At 39.3% G+C, this 12,716-nt stretch overlaps 1 protein-coding gene across 1 annotated transcript; it reads left to right on the top strand.

Moving 5' to 3' along the window:
• Nucleotides 1–1,029: 1,029 nt before the first annotated feature.
• On the top strand, nt 1,030–12,476 carry timeless (timeless circadian clock). The gene is made up of 30 exons (XM_067587647.1): nt 1,030–1,192; nt 2,274–2,404; nt 2,550–2,703; nt 2,913–3,027; nt 3,538–3,600; nt 3,763–3,864; nt 4,005–4,160; nt 4,255–4,388; nt 4,836–4,923; nt 5,022–5,198; nt 5,894–6,111; nt 6,197–6,300; nt 6,423–6,592; nt 6,678–6,803; nt 7,269–7,420; nt 7,515–7,612; nt 7,696–7,819; nt 7,949–8,150; nt 8,266–8,405; nt 8,588–8,667; nt 8,783–8,906; nt 9,023–9,105; nt 9,241–9,395; nt 9,797–10,034; nt 10,293–10,361; nt 10,516–10,634; nt 10,761–11,010; nt 11,396–11,447; nt 11,563–11,624; nt 11,864–12,476. Exons 2-30 carry the CDS (start codon nt 2,308–2,310, stop codon nt 11,992–11,994), a joined length of 3,783 nt encoding a protein of 1,260 aa, XP_067443748.1. The 5' UTR covers nt 1,030–1,192; nt 2,274–2,307; the 3' UTR covers nt 11,995–12,476.
• Nucleotides 12,477–12,716: the final 240 nt, after the last annotated feature.

Raw genomic sequence — 12,716 nt, 5'->3', positions numbered from 1 at the left:
GTGTTGTCTGTCCACATAACTTTTTCATTTATATTTACTACAAGATTGTTATTTGGCCTTGGTTTTAAGGCCAGTGCCCTCTTCCATACAAGCTATCCATAAAAACCTTGTTGTACTTTATGTACGCGCATCCTGGACTTGTGAGAGACAAATTTTATTATCAGTCATTCAGAATGAGTGGTGTGCACAGACAGGGACAAGGGCATAACACATTTATGTAACGCAGTGTTTGTCTGATCACAACCAACCACTCTAGCCGTTTGGTTTGTAAATACATTAACATGGTTAATTCAGGAAACTGTTGTTATTATTATTATTGTTATTATTATTAACACCTTTGATTTGTACCACACTTTTCATTCGGGATGAATCTCAAAGTGCTTCAGCATTAAAAACATACAACACACAACACAAAGAAAATAAAGAGTAAGACCTCTTTTTTTACCTTCATGTTGCAGCTGCCTCATCCCTAATTTTTTTTACCAAATCTGGTCGTCCAGCAGATTACCCCAAATTTATTATGTTTTTTTTTCCATGTGAATGACGAACCTCGGTGCCTCCTGCACGGTGACATCACGCGCATACCATCTACATTAAATTTAAAAAATGTTTCTTTAAATAAATCTTATTAGAAAAATGTATAAACACTTAACAAATGTCGAGGAGGGTTAGAAAACAACGGCAGACAAGCAAACTAAACTAAACACCAAACTACTCTAAATGATTATACAGCAAGAGAGACCTATGAGAGGGACTCCACGTACTTTGTGCGATTAATCCCTGAGTAAAACCTCTCAGGCGAGTCTTTAGCTCAAAATGCAAGTATATTCCACTAAATTCTCAAACTATGGCACACCCAAACGTCGACCATGGCTCTAAATCTAATCTTACCTTCTGTTCGTAAACCTAACACAGTCAATTCGTTGTTTTTATCAGAGTTTTGACGGGAGTTTTCTGGTTCTGTTAACCTGAAATGTCAAACTCAGGACATAAAGTACACTGGTGATGACGACATTCTACATCCGCTCTCTGAGTGTTCGCTCGCTGTCTTGGCGCGAGACTTGTCCGACCTGTCAGATCTGCGACACAACAGTCTGAAATAAACGTTATACTGATAGAAAAGAGGCGTAACATTAAACAACACCGGCTGCTGAACACGGCAGATGGAGAGTAGCAGCATTTGACTGATCTGGTAAGTTAGTTAGGCTGTTTTTTTATTTGCTAAAACAAGACTGAAGTCGTTGCGCGGTCTCCGTCAGTGAACTGCGGCTAACCAACTTCACGGCTAGCGTCAACTGTTTGGTTGGTAGTGTAACAGAAAACGACAGCTATCAGTTAATTTACTTTAGAAATGTGTAGAAAAACCGTCCTGTGCTGTGTCAGATACTTTAACTAATATAAGCCTTTATAGTTCACCTAACAATAACAGTAAGTAATTGTACATTGACTTACCTTAAAGTTCAGTTAATTTTGATTCACAGTGTTTATTCAGCAAGAATCAAACACGGCTGAGTCAAAATTGTCCTTCAAAGTACCAAATGAGTCATTGGATGTAACATTAGGGGCAGCTTGCTTAGTCTGGGATTTCGGTTGGTCTACAGGGAACATTTAAAAGTTTAAAAAAATGTAGGTAATCTGTAGATAATTATACCTAGACCCCACTTAAAATATTGCAACTTCCCAAAGTCCTTAATCAGCTTACGTGACCAGAATTGGTGAGACACTTGTGGTGCATTAAAACATAGTTGTTGATGTATTAATCACAGTGGTTCCCGAAGTGGGGTCAGGGGGACTGCCAGGGGCCCATGAAAGGGATGCAGGAGGTCTCCGGGAAAAGCCTCTTTCCTTGGTGTTCTGTCATTTAACTCACACACACACTCTGTATTTATCTTATATAATATTTAACAGCAGAAATATTGATATAGATTCCTGTGTGACCTCAAATCAAACAGGGTACAGTCTTATGCTCATCTAATTGGAGGTCCTGGACAAGGAAAAATTAGAGATCTCCTGCATTAGGTGACTAATTATCAGAATCATGTTCCATGTCTTGTTGACCATGCAGATTTACTATCATTATTGACTATTGATTGTATTGGCTTTGTCATTGAGAATTGCACATAAAACACAGTAGACACAATAGATGCAACATGTTGTGATGAACTTAAGATCAGATTGTCCTGTTCTGTATGTGATTCAGACAGTAAATAAGTTTCTTTCTCCTCTTCATAGTTTCTCTTTTTCTCTGTTTCACTGTATGACTGATTACACAGATTGAACCTTCATCTTTGTGCTGGCTGATGGTGTATGGACTTACTCAGAATGAATTGTGAGCTTCTGGCAACGTGCAGTGCTCTTGGCTATCTGGAAGGAGACACCTATCACAAAGAAGCTGATTGTGTCGGTGAGTGGTTTTCAGACGGTAAAGATATTAAGTCAGTTTCTCCTGCATCACCAGATGGATGGGTTGTATATTCATGTTATGGATGAAGATCAGAAAAGCATCTGCACAAGTCCTATGCTAACTGTCTCCTGTGTTTCTGTTACAGAGAGTGTGAAAGACTTGATCCGGTATTTACGGCATGAAGATGACACCCGTGATGTCCGCCAGCAACTGGGTTCAGGCCAGATTGTACAGAATGACCTTCTACCCATCATCACTCAGCATGGACAAGACAAGGCCTTGTTTGATTGCTGCATCAGGTAGACACCCTAAGATGAAACTTCTCTCTTGAACCTAAAATCTATGTTGATGAATATTTATAATACAGGTGAAACAAATAACATATTTGTCAATATATCATAATACAGTCTTATATCATTGTTACAGCAGTACCACTATTGTTATACATTATTGTGTGCTAATTTTCAAGAGAAATATTTAATCACATGTTTTCTTTTGTTTTTTCCAGGCTCATGGTCAATCTCACTCAGCCTGCCATGCTTTGCTTTGGTAAAGTTCCTGACGACCCAGTGTTTAGACATCACTTTTTGCAAGTGACATCTCATTTACAAGCCTATAAAGAGGTATAGTCCCCTTTTATAACAGTAATACCATATTTTATTTATATTTTCTTAGGCCTGGAACTAACAGTTATTTTCATTATTGATTAATATTTCAATTATTCTCAATTAATAGATTAGTTGTTTGGTCTATAAAATATCAGAAAATGGGGGAAAATGTCAGTCACTGTTTCCCAGAGCCAAAGTTTATGTCCTCAAATGTCTTGTTTTGTCTGGACCAACAGTCCACAACTCAAAGATATTCAGTTTACTGTCATAAAAGACTAAAAAGAATTTTTTTCTTCTTTCTGAAAACGATTAATCCATTATGAAAATAGTTGGCGATTAATTTAATAATTGGCAATCAATCAATTAATCGACTAATTGTTGCAGCTCCACATTTTCTTATATGTATTAATATTTGTACAGTGAATATTGAAGAGTTGGATAAGTTCTGCTGTTATGACTATAACAATTCATGTTTATCTGTACATGTGAAACATGATAATAAGTGTCATCTGTCTTTGGCTTCAGGCATTTGCCAGTGAGAGTGTGTTTGGTGTTTTAAGTGAGACATTGTACAACCTTCTACAACTGGTAAGTGTTTCACTTGAAAACACTACTTTTACTTGACCTGTTTCTAAGATTGAATCTTGAAGTTTTCCAAGATTATAATAGTAAAATTTTTAAAAAATTTTTTTTATTCATATGTGTTTCTGCTTTTCTTGCTGTTTCTCCCTACTCCACCTTCCCCTTCAGGACTGGGAGCAGAGACAGGAGGAGGATAACTTGCTTATAGAGAGGATTCTGCTGCTGGTCAGGAATGTGCTTCATGTACCTGCGGATCCCTGTGAGGAGAAGGTCTGACTTTAACACGCGTGCCAACATGATTTTTAAAGAGGGAGAGCTAAACCGTGCCTATACGGGACTGCTCTTCCATTTACCCATTTCCTCTCCTTTACTTCCTCCTTCCCTAACTTCTGTCTCTCCTCCTGATGTAGAAAGTGGACGATGATGCCAGCGTCCATGACAGGCTGCTGTGGGCCATTCACATGAGCGGTTTCGATGACCTGGTCAAGTTCCTGGCGTCGGCCCAGAGCGAGCAGCAGTGGAGTATGCATGTGTTGGAAATCATCTCCCTCATGTTCAGAGACCAGGTTAGACAGAAGAACCCTTTTTGGGAGGTACACATATACAGTAGATTACCAGCTGTTTTCTATGTTTGAGATTTTTCCCTTTTTTTCCTTACAGACGCCGGAAGCTTTGGTGAGCGCTGGTCAAGCTCGCTCAGCAGAAGAGAAGCACAGAGACTCTCAGGAGCTGGAGGCACTGAGGCAGAAGGAGCTTGCAGAGAAACGGTCTCGTATGTTATACAGAGGAACCAGGTACATGCAAGCAGATATACTTTGGTAAAAGGATGATGCAATGGATGTAAAAGATTTTTCCTCCACCAGTCACCACTTGCAGTATTTGCCAGACAGAAAGAGAAGCTCTTATTGCCGTCATACCTCTTAAACCTCTTAAAAACCTCAATCTAAGTCACCTGTACCTGAATGACCTGCTGCAGTGCCCGAGTGATCAAAGGAATATGTGAATTATGGGTGAACGACTAGTCTTAACTCTTTGCTCCAGGAATAAAATGTATTTCAGTTTTCATCATTTTTTAATATATTTTTATATTTGAGTCAGTCGATTTAGTTATTGTGCATATTATAGCCTTTAATTGCATTTGTTTCTTTAACCTACCTCACTGTTTTCTATCTATCTATCTATTTATCTATCTATGTTTATATTCTATTCTGCTTGACTGTGCCTTGATGTTTTTCTTTCAGACACTCTCGCTTCGGAGGCTCCTTTGTTGTTAAAGGCCTCAAGTCAATCGCAGACAAAGATGTGATTTATCACAGAAATATTCATAATGTGAGTAGTACAACTCCTATACCTTATCTGCAATACTAGGATTGGTGATCTCATAATCATGAATCTGTGTCTTTTTTTTTTTTTCTTTTTTTTTTTAGTTCAAAAACTATACTCATGACACGGGCAAAGCAGTGAGACGTGTTCCCAGGAGGAACCGACAGGCCCAGGAGTGTAAGGACAAACGCCGCTCGGCCTTAAATGTTCGACTCTTCCTGCGAGAGTTTTGTGTGGACTTTTTGGAAAACTGCTACAATCGCCTCATGTACCTTGTCAAGGTTAGTCACTGTAACATGAATGACTCATTCTTTGTAGCACAGACTCAATACCACGCTGCCTCCTTTTGACTCCCGATGAGTTGTATACAATAGGGGTGTTAACGAATACAAATGCATTATTTGGATATGCACAGATAATGTGCTGTGAACTGATACAAAAAACATCAGAATTTTTGCAGTAATATCCCTCCCAGTTATGCAGAATGATCCAATGAGCTAGTGTGGCCGTTTTTTTGTAATAGCTGTCTCTGTTTTTTACTTCATAGACACTTCAAACACTTTATTTTCATCTGGGCTTCCTCCTATTATATACACAACCTCCAATTTTTTAAGAGAAATCATGCAGTATGGCCCAGTGCATTTCTTAATTTTTCCATTAAGCTCCCTTTCTGTTTCTAATATTGATTTCCACCCAGACCATCCACCCCAACAGTTACAGTTTTTATTTACTGTTGGTTTAATTTTTTTTTTTTTTTTAATGAAAGTAGGGTCAATACAAATCATGTTTTTTATTTGATTAATTCAGTTAAAATATTACATTATCTTTGAAAGGTGACTCTTATTGCAAGTAGATTTTTTTTTATTTGCTGTGAACAGTTGTGGACCAATATTGTAAAAGTTTCACAAGACGTGTTGTATACAACAGAAAGTGTAACACCCTGAGTGCTTCTTGTTCTTTCTCGTCTCCTCTACAGGAAAGTCTGATTCGAGAGCAGGCTCAGCAGCATGATGAATCCTACTACCTCTGGGCGCTCAGCTTTTTCATGGCTTTCAACCGGGGCAACGGTTTCCGTGCCGACTTAGTTTCTGAGACCATGTCCATCCGTGCGTTCCATTTTATTGAGCGCAACATCACCAACTACTATGAGATGATGCTCACTGACCGCAAAGAGGCCACATCCTGGTCCCGCAGGTAAGAAGATCATTAGGAAGCAGGTTGTTAGAAAAATGTCAAATCTGTTAGTTGGTCGCAGACTGATATCATGTATTCTTTCTAGGATGCACCTGGCATTAAAGGCATATCAGGAACTGCTGCTGACTGTGAACGAGATGGACCACTCACATGATGAAAGCATCCGTCAGAGTTGCAGTGTTATTAAAAGTAAGAGTTCAGACAGAGTGCTCTTTGTTTTAGCTTTGAAATTTGAATTATGGCCTGTTTTAGCACCAATTAAACTCAAATGAAATACAGTTTTGCCTCATCTATTTACCTTCACCTTCTAGGTAACATATTCTACCTGATGGAATACAGAGAGATTTTCCTGACCTTGCTGAGGAAGTATGATGAAACCAGACAGCCTCACTCCTACCTTAAAGACTTGGTGGAATCAACTCATCTCTTCTTGCGCATGTTAGAACGCTTCTGCAAAGGTCGCAGAAGTCTGATGGTTCAGGTAGGTTCTTGTGCTAAATTTGTGTACATTTTAGCCATTAGTACCTGTTTAAAATGTTTAATATCTAACTCTGTTAACTCTACAGAAAAAGCGAGTGAAACGGAGAAAGCCTCGCGGTGAAAAAAAGCCGTCATCTGCAGAAAGTAGTCCAGAAGCCCTGGCGGATACCTGGAAGATTGTGGAGGAAGAGCTGAAGACTACGGGGTTTCAGGTCAGTGTGAAAATGTACCTCAGAGACGGAGCAGAGAGCCTATATCATCTTGGCTGGATTTATTTAATTTTAGAGAGAGATTGTCAGAGGGCAGATTTTGCACAAGTGTGTTTGGCTTCAAAGAGGTTCTCTAAAGTTCCGTAATAAGGATCCCCTTTAGCGAGCCTCTTGAGAAAGATGTGTCAGGGCTTTAACCATTTAATTTTAAAAAGAAATAATACAATCTGGATTTTCAGGTAGTACATTCCTAATTGGGTATTAAGCACTTATCTTTAATAAAGACATACTGTTAGCTGACTGGGTCATTCTGTGGTGGTAAAAATGTTTTTGTAAAATTTTACTGTTGCATTGTAAATGCAAAACTATTGTCCACAAAGCTCAGAGTGAATTAGACCTTAATGAAAACTTTACAGATTTAGTATTTCATCAAGATATCAACATCACCTCTCTGTCCACTGTCTGCAGTTGTCAGAGGCTTTAACCGAAAGCATCGTGCCATTCGATGCCACATCTGAAACTCCGCTTGAGGAGCAGCGGACTGAAGCTATGGTGCGGGTGCAGGATGCCCTGCTGGCACGACTGGGACCAGAAGCTTTGGCGCTGCTGCGTGCTGCCAGGTCAGTGAGACTCAACGCACTGTAACAACCTGTAACACCAATCAAGGAAGTCTAGTTAAATAAATATTCAAGATTTTCTTTTTATCGTACTCAGGGAGGTGTGGCCGGAGGGAGATGTGTTTGGTTCAGTTGATGTGGAACCCGAAGAGGAACTGGAACTCCTCAAGCAGATACTGCATGCCAACCTGCCAAGTAGGTTTTTTAATTATATGTTTATGTGACCTTTTGTTCTATAATATCTGTGCAGCATTTAAACCGTGCCTTTCCAATTTCAGGGTCATCTCCTCCTGAGCCTGGGGTAGAGGAGGACGATGATGCAGTGTTAGAGTTGGAAGAGGAAGAGTTGGAGTCTGTCCAGGTTTCTGAAACAGAGTTCAACTTTCTAGACTTCATCAAAAAGTGAGGAAAAGTTATAATAACCTTCAAGACAGAAATCTGCCACTGCAAACCAAATAGTACTTTTGAGTTTATTTGCTAAAACATTTTATGACCTTCCTAATGGGGCATGTTACTCTTCTTCCCTCACAGGTTTGCCAACCCCAGTATTGTGCGTCCCTACCTCCACCTTTTAAAATCATACTCAAAAAACACACCTCACACAAACCACTGCATCGCTCGCATGCTGCACCGCTTGGCAGTCGAACTCAAAATGGACGCCCAGCTCTTCCAGCTGTCAGTCTTCCACCTCTTCAACAAGATCCTGAGCGACCCCGCTGCAGCTGCTTACAAGGTGCAGTAACAACATGAGGAGCGAAATATATTTACTGTTGTCAAGCAAGCCGTTGGTGATGTAAGGTCAACTGTAGATTAGACACATTAGCTTAGTTTCTTTCTCTCCCTCACAGGAACTAGTGACCTTTGCCAAGTATGTGCTGAACCGTTTCTTTTCACTGGCAGCACAAAACAACAAAGCATATGTTGAACTGCTGTTCTGGAAAAATGTGGGGGCTGTACGTGAGATGACTGAAGGCTACAGCAACGACGGGTTGGTGTTCTCAATGTTTTGTATTTCTTCTTTACCGATGTGTGTCATGTCAAGCTGACCTTTGTTACCTAGTTACAAGGAAAATATGCATTTGTATAAAATTGTAAGGCATACAAAATAGCAAAGTCTAATTTATGTTCTACAATTTGAAATTTTGCATCTCATTCACCTAAATATGTCAGAAAGGGAAAGAAACCAACATGGACTGAAGAGGAGGAACTTGAGCTGCGCAATCTTTATGAAGAGTACCGTCACTCTGAAGGTCTGCTTGCTTTTTTTTTCATTTGCACATCTTTTCTGTATGTTGTATTATTATAAGATGCAGTTGCACAATGTGTAGTTAAGTCTAAATTCTGTCATTGACTAATGACTCTTAGTGCCAGACATTGTGGAGACCCTGCTGCCATTACTCAGCAATACCACCCGCACTCGACGCCAGGTAGTGACACAGCTGGTGCATATGGGACTAGTGGACAACGCTAAAGAACTGAAGAAGCAGAAGTATGTATGGACATACTGAGTAATATGTTATATATTGCAGAATGGTTTGGTTTGTAATCTATATATACTTCATATGTTGAGACCGTTGTTAAAGGGATTGTCTTTCTTTTACAAAGGAAAGGTACCCAGATTGTTCTTTGGACTGAGGAGCAGGAGGAGGAGCTGCAGATGCTCTTTGAGGAGTACAAAGACTCTGACGGTACATGTTGAATGCCATATCATCATTATGTAGACTGTGACAGGAGAATGCAGTAGCCTCTTATTGTACCTCATTCATTTGATGTCATTCATTTGTCTCTTTAGTAGATAAAACTGATTGTATGTTTTTCCACAGATGTGCTGGGTAATATCCTGAAGAAGATTACAGCCAAGCGCTCTCGTGCACGTGTGGTGGACAAGCTGCTCAGTATGGGTCTGGTGTCTGAGAGACGAGAACTTTACAAGAAGAGGAGTCGTAGTGCTCAAGCGAAGAGTTCTGGAAAAGGAATGGTAAAGTTATTTTAGTTGTACTTTGATCTTTTACAGTAAGACCGTAGAACAAATTGAGATGATTATGCCACTGATACAAACAGAAGTATATTGCCTCAAAATAATATTTGGAAAGTTACTGATTTTTTGAAATACATTAATGGATACTACATTAAAGTGACACATATCAGCTTTTAATTTGAGATGGTTTACATCAATATAGAAAGAACTGTGTGTGAGATATATAACACATAGTGCCCAAAGTATCGAGGTAAAAAGTAATAGGACAGATACACATGAAGTCAAACAAAATCATCATATGTAATATTTTGCTGAAAATCCATCAGCAGATGTTTTGTATATTCCCTGGTGATGCTCTTTCAGGACTTCACTTCACTTCTGAACTGTATTTTCTGCCACAGACTGAAGAAGAGTTCCTATCTGGACTAACGCAAGAATTTCCAGATGATCTTGAGGACAGAGATGATGAGGAGGATGAGTCTGAAGAGAGTGAGGAAGAAGAAGAGGAAGAAGAAGAAGAAGAGGAAGAGCGGGGGAGAAAAGAATCACAAAATGGCGGAAGAAGGAGCCAAAGCCTGCAGTCAACAGTAGAGAGGAGAGCTGATGTAGGCACCATGGTGTCTACTCTACATCAGGAAGGTGAGCTAAAACCGCCCTGAACACTTTTCACAATTTGCAGTCTGTGCTTTCTGCTGGACTACACTTGATTTAAATGGATATTTGGAAATAGTGAAATTGTAAATATTTAATATGATTAAAGAATTTTTCAGATACCAGAACCTCTTATTGTTAGATGAAGTATGATGTAAAGCTTACAGATTTTGGTGTGTACACAGATTTTCCTGTATTATGGACTCTTGAGATCAGTTTCATTTTGTTTTGTTTTTTTAATTACAGGCATGTCAGGACCCTTGTTGTGGCTACAGAATTGCCTGAATAAAACGGCGCTTCACCGTGATGAAGATGGTAAGTTCATCTGTCAAAAGACGTGAAAGTATTCCTTGAAATGTATTTTAAATTTGTCCTAGAAAAACTGTGTTGAAAAAAGTGTTGTGTGAATGTCTCATTGTAATTAGTGGTGTTTAGTCAGTTGAAATACATGATGTTGTGCACTCATCAGGCTTGTCCCAGCCGGTGCCACTTGTCCCTCTGACTGAGGCAAACGAAGATGCGATGGAGAACAAAAGATTCCAGAAGCTGTTACGCAAACTGGGGATGCGAGCACCTGCAAATGAACAGGTGCAAATGCTGAAAATTTCTAAATAATAGATTAACTAAAAAACACCTGATGGTAAAATACTATATAGCTTATATTGTACATATACGTAAATTAATGACAGTTATTCTTCATTGTTTGGTAACCAGGAGACCTTTTGGAGAATCCCAGCAAAGATAAGCTCATCTCAGCTCCGGAGTGCAGCTGCAGCTCTTAGTCCGAGAGAGGACGAACCTAAAGGTGGAGAGGACCTGGAGGGACATGGGAGTCCAACCGAAGAACCCCGAGAGGAGGAGGAGAAGGAGGAGGAGGAGGAGAACTCAGGTGAACAGAGAGCACAAGCTCTGAGAGCACTGCTGCTGGCACGCAAGAGGAAACACCACACCACAGAGCATACAGGTATGTGTAGAAGCTTCTTGTTCTGTCTTGTCTCAAATTACACCATTTAATTACAGTTTTCTCATGTAAGTAAGTGTTAAGTTACTCAGTGCACATAATAGCCTGTTGTGTCTAGTGAAGTAGCCAAGAATGTGGTTTTGAAAGTGAGAAACACGCAGGTGTTAAAAATTAAAGTGTAACATCTTGTAAACAGTATAAAGTGATGGTAAGATTCTCCGTGTATTACAACTCAGACATTTGCTCTGGTACCCTTTATTTAAAAAAAAAAACAAGAGACGGATGAAAAAGAAATATGATGTGTTCACTTTTAGGTGTTGATAAAGCACTAAAGGCTCAGCATTTTGGATTAAGATAACTTTGCTCCCTTTTTTTTTTTTTTTTTAAGCTCCTGTGTCAGATGTCACCCCTACTGAGGATACAGACAGTACAGCTGAGAGGTGACGTATCAACTCCTTGTTTTTTGAGCAATAAGCCAAACTGCAGCCCAGAAATGTCTGTTTTTACCTCTACAGTAAATCTTCTAAATTCTAACTCTGTTCCTGTTCATATCAGGTCTCAAGAAAAGACTTCAGCTAAAAGAAGCAGAGTGCTGGATGATGATGAGGAGGAGGAAGGTATTTCTCACTGTTGGAACTAAAAGTTTTTCATGTTTGCTGCTTTTAGAAGAACTAATAGGGTACCTACCCAGCTAGAAAACTGAAGGCTCAAAGTATAACTGGATAAAGTTTTCATTCCTTATTTCACTTTACATCTGTACCACAGCAGTCCAGGACCAATAATAGATCTCTGCCAGCAGAGGTGTTTAATCATGACTGTACGTCAGCATTTGATTAACACAGTGCCGTCTTTACAGAGGGTGACTCCACCGCTGCGATGGATCTGGATAAAAATGGTGACGCAGATTCAGACCAGGAGGATATTTCCGCTCCTGTGAAGCGTAGACGGAAGATGGTCTTAATTGATGAAGAGGAAGATGAGGATTAGTCTACCGTCTTTAATGGACTGTGAAACCCGCAGACAGGGGAGACATAAAAGTCACTTTGCTCAGAGGTAGATGCAGCTCTCTGGAGGTCTTCAGTCCAGACAGAGAAAACTCTATTAATGGAAACCCAAACAACCCTTAAACATCCCTGTATAGATGGATCCTGTTAAGCGTTTTCATTGTTCGGTGCCTTTGTGTAGTTATGGTGAAAAAGGTCCTTTATGTTGTTAGTCATTGTCTTTCTCTTTGGATTTCCTGCATGGACATCATACAGATAAATGCACTAATGTGTTGCATTAGATAACTTCTTTTATAATCCAATAATCAGATCTGATTTAATCTGAAAGCTGAAAGTTAATTCTTTTATTCTTTTTTTTTTTTTTACACGTACACTTTTGTATTTTTCTGTTATTTTCAATGTTGACTTTAGATTTCTGAGTAAAATTCATGCTTGTGAATTAATAAAAAAGCACTGTTGTCAGCATAGTGGCTCTCTGGCAGCTTTTTTTGTCTTTTTGTTGCACTGCCTCATTTTAACACAAGGGGGCACAAGTTGAATTATCCCCTTTTAGGATTACTTCAGGAAATATTTGGACTCTTGGAGATATATCCCTTTTAATTCAAAACATCTGAATTATTTTGAACCTTGTATTCATTTCATTATAAGTCTAACACTTAAAAAATAGTTTTAAACAAACTTCCGCTAGTGCGTGAGGACATGCAC

This window comes from Thunnus thynnus, chromosome 4 (genome assembly GCF_963924715.1).
Source record: "Thunnus thynnus chromosome 4, fThuThy2.1, whole genome shotgun sequence".
NCBI classification, from domain to species: Eukaryota; Metazoa; Chordata; class Actinopteri; order Scombriformes; family Scombridae; genus Thunnus; species Thunnus thynnus.
The sequence above is the reverse complement of the archived record's forward strand: the minus strand, read 5'-3'. Positions and strand labels throughout refer to the sequence as shown.

Excerpts from the sequence above, each read along its gene's own strand:
- timeless (XM_067587647.1), top strand. The coding sequence starts at position 2,308 with ATGGACTTACTCAGAATGAATTGTGAGCTTCTGGCAACGTGCAGTGCT. Across the intron at positions 4,161-4,254 it reads CCCTCATGTTCAGAGACCAG|ACGCCGGAAGCTTTGGTGAG; the intron begins GTTAGACAGAAG and ends TTTTCCTTACAG. Across the intron at positions 10,035-10,292 it reads GTCTACTCTACATCAGGAAG|GCATGTCAGGACCCTTGTTG; the intron begins GTGAGCTAAAAC and ends TTTTAATTACAG.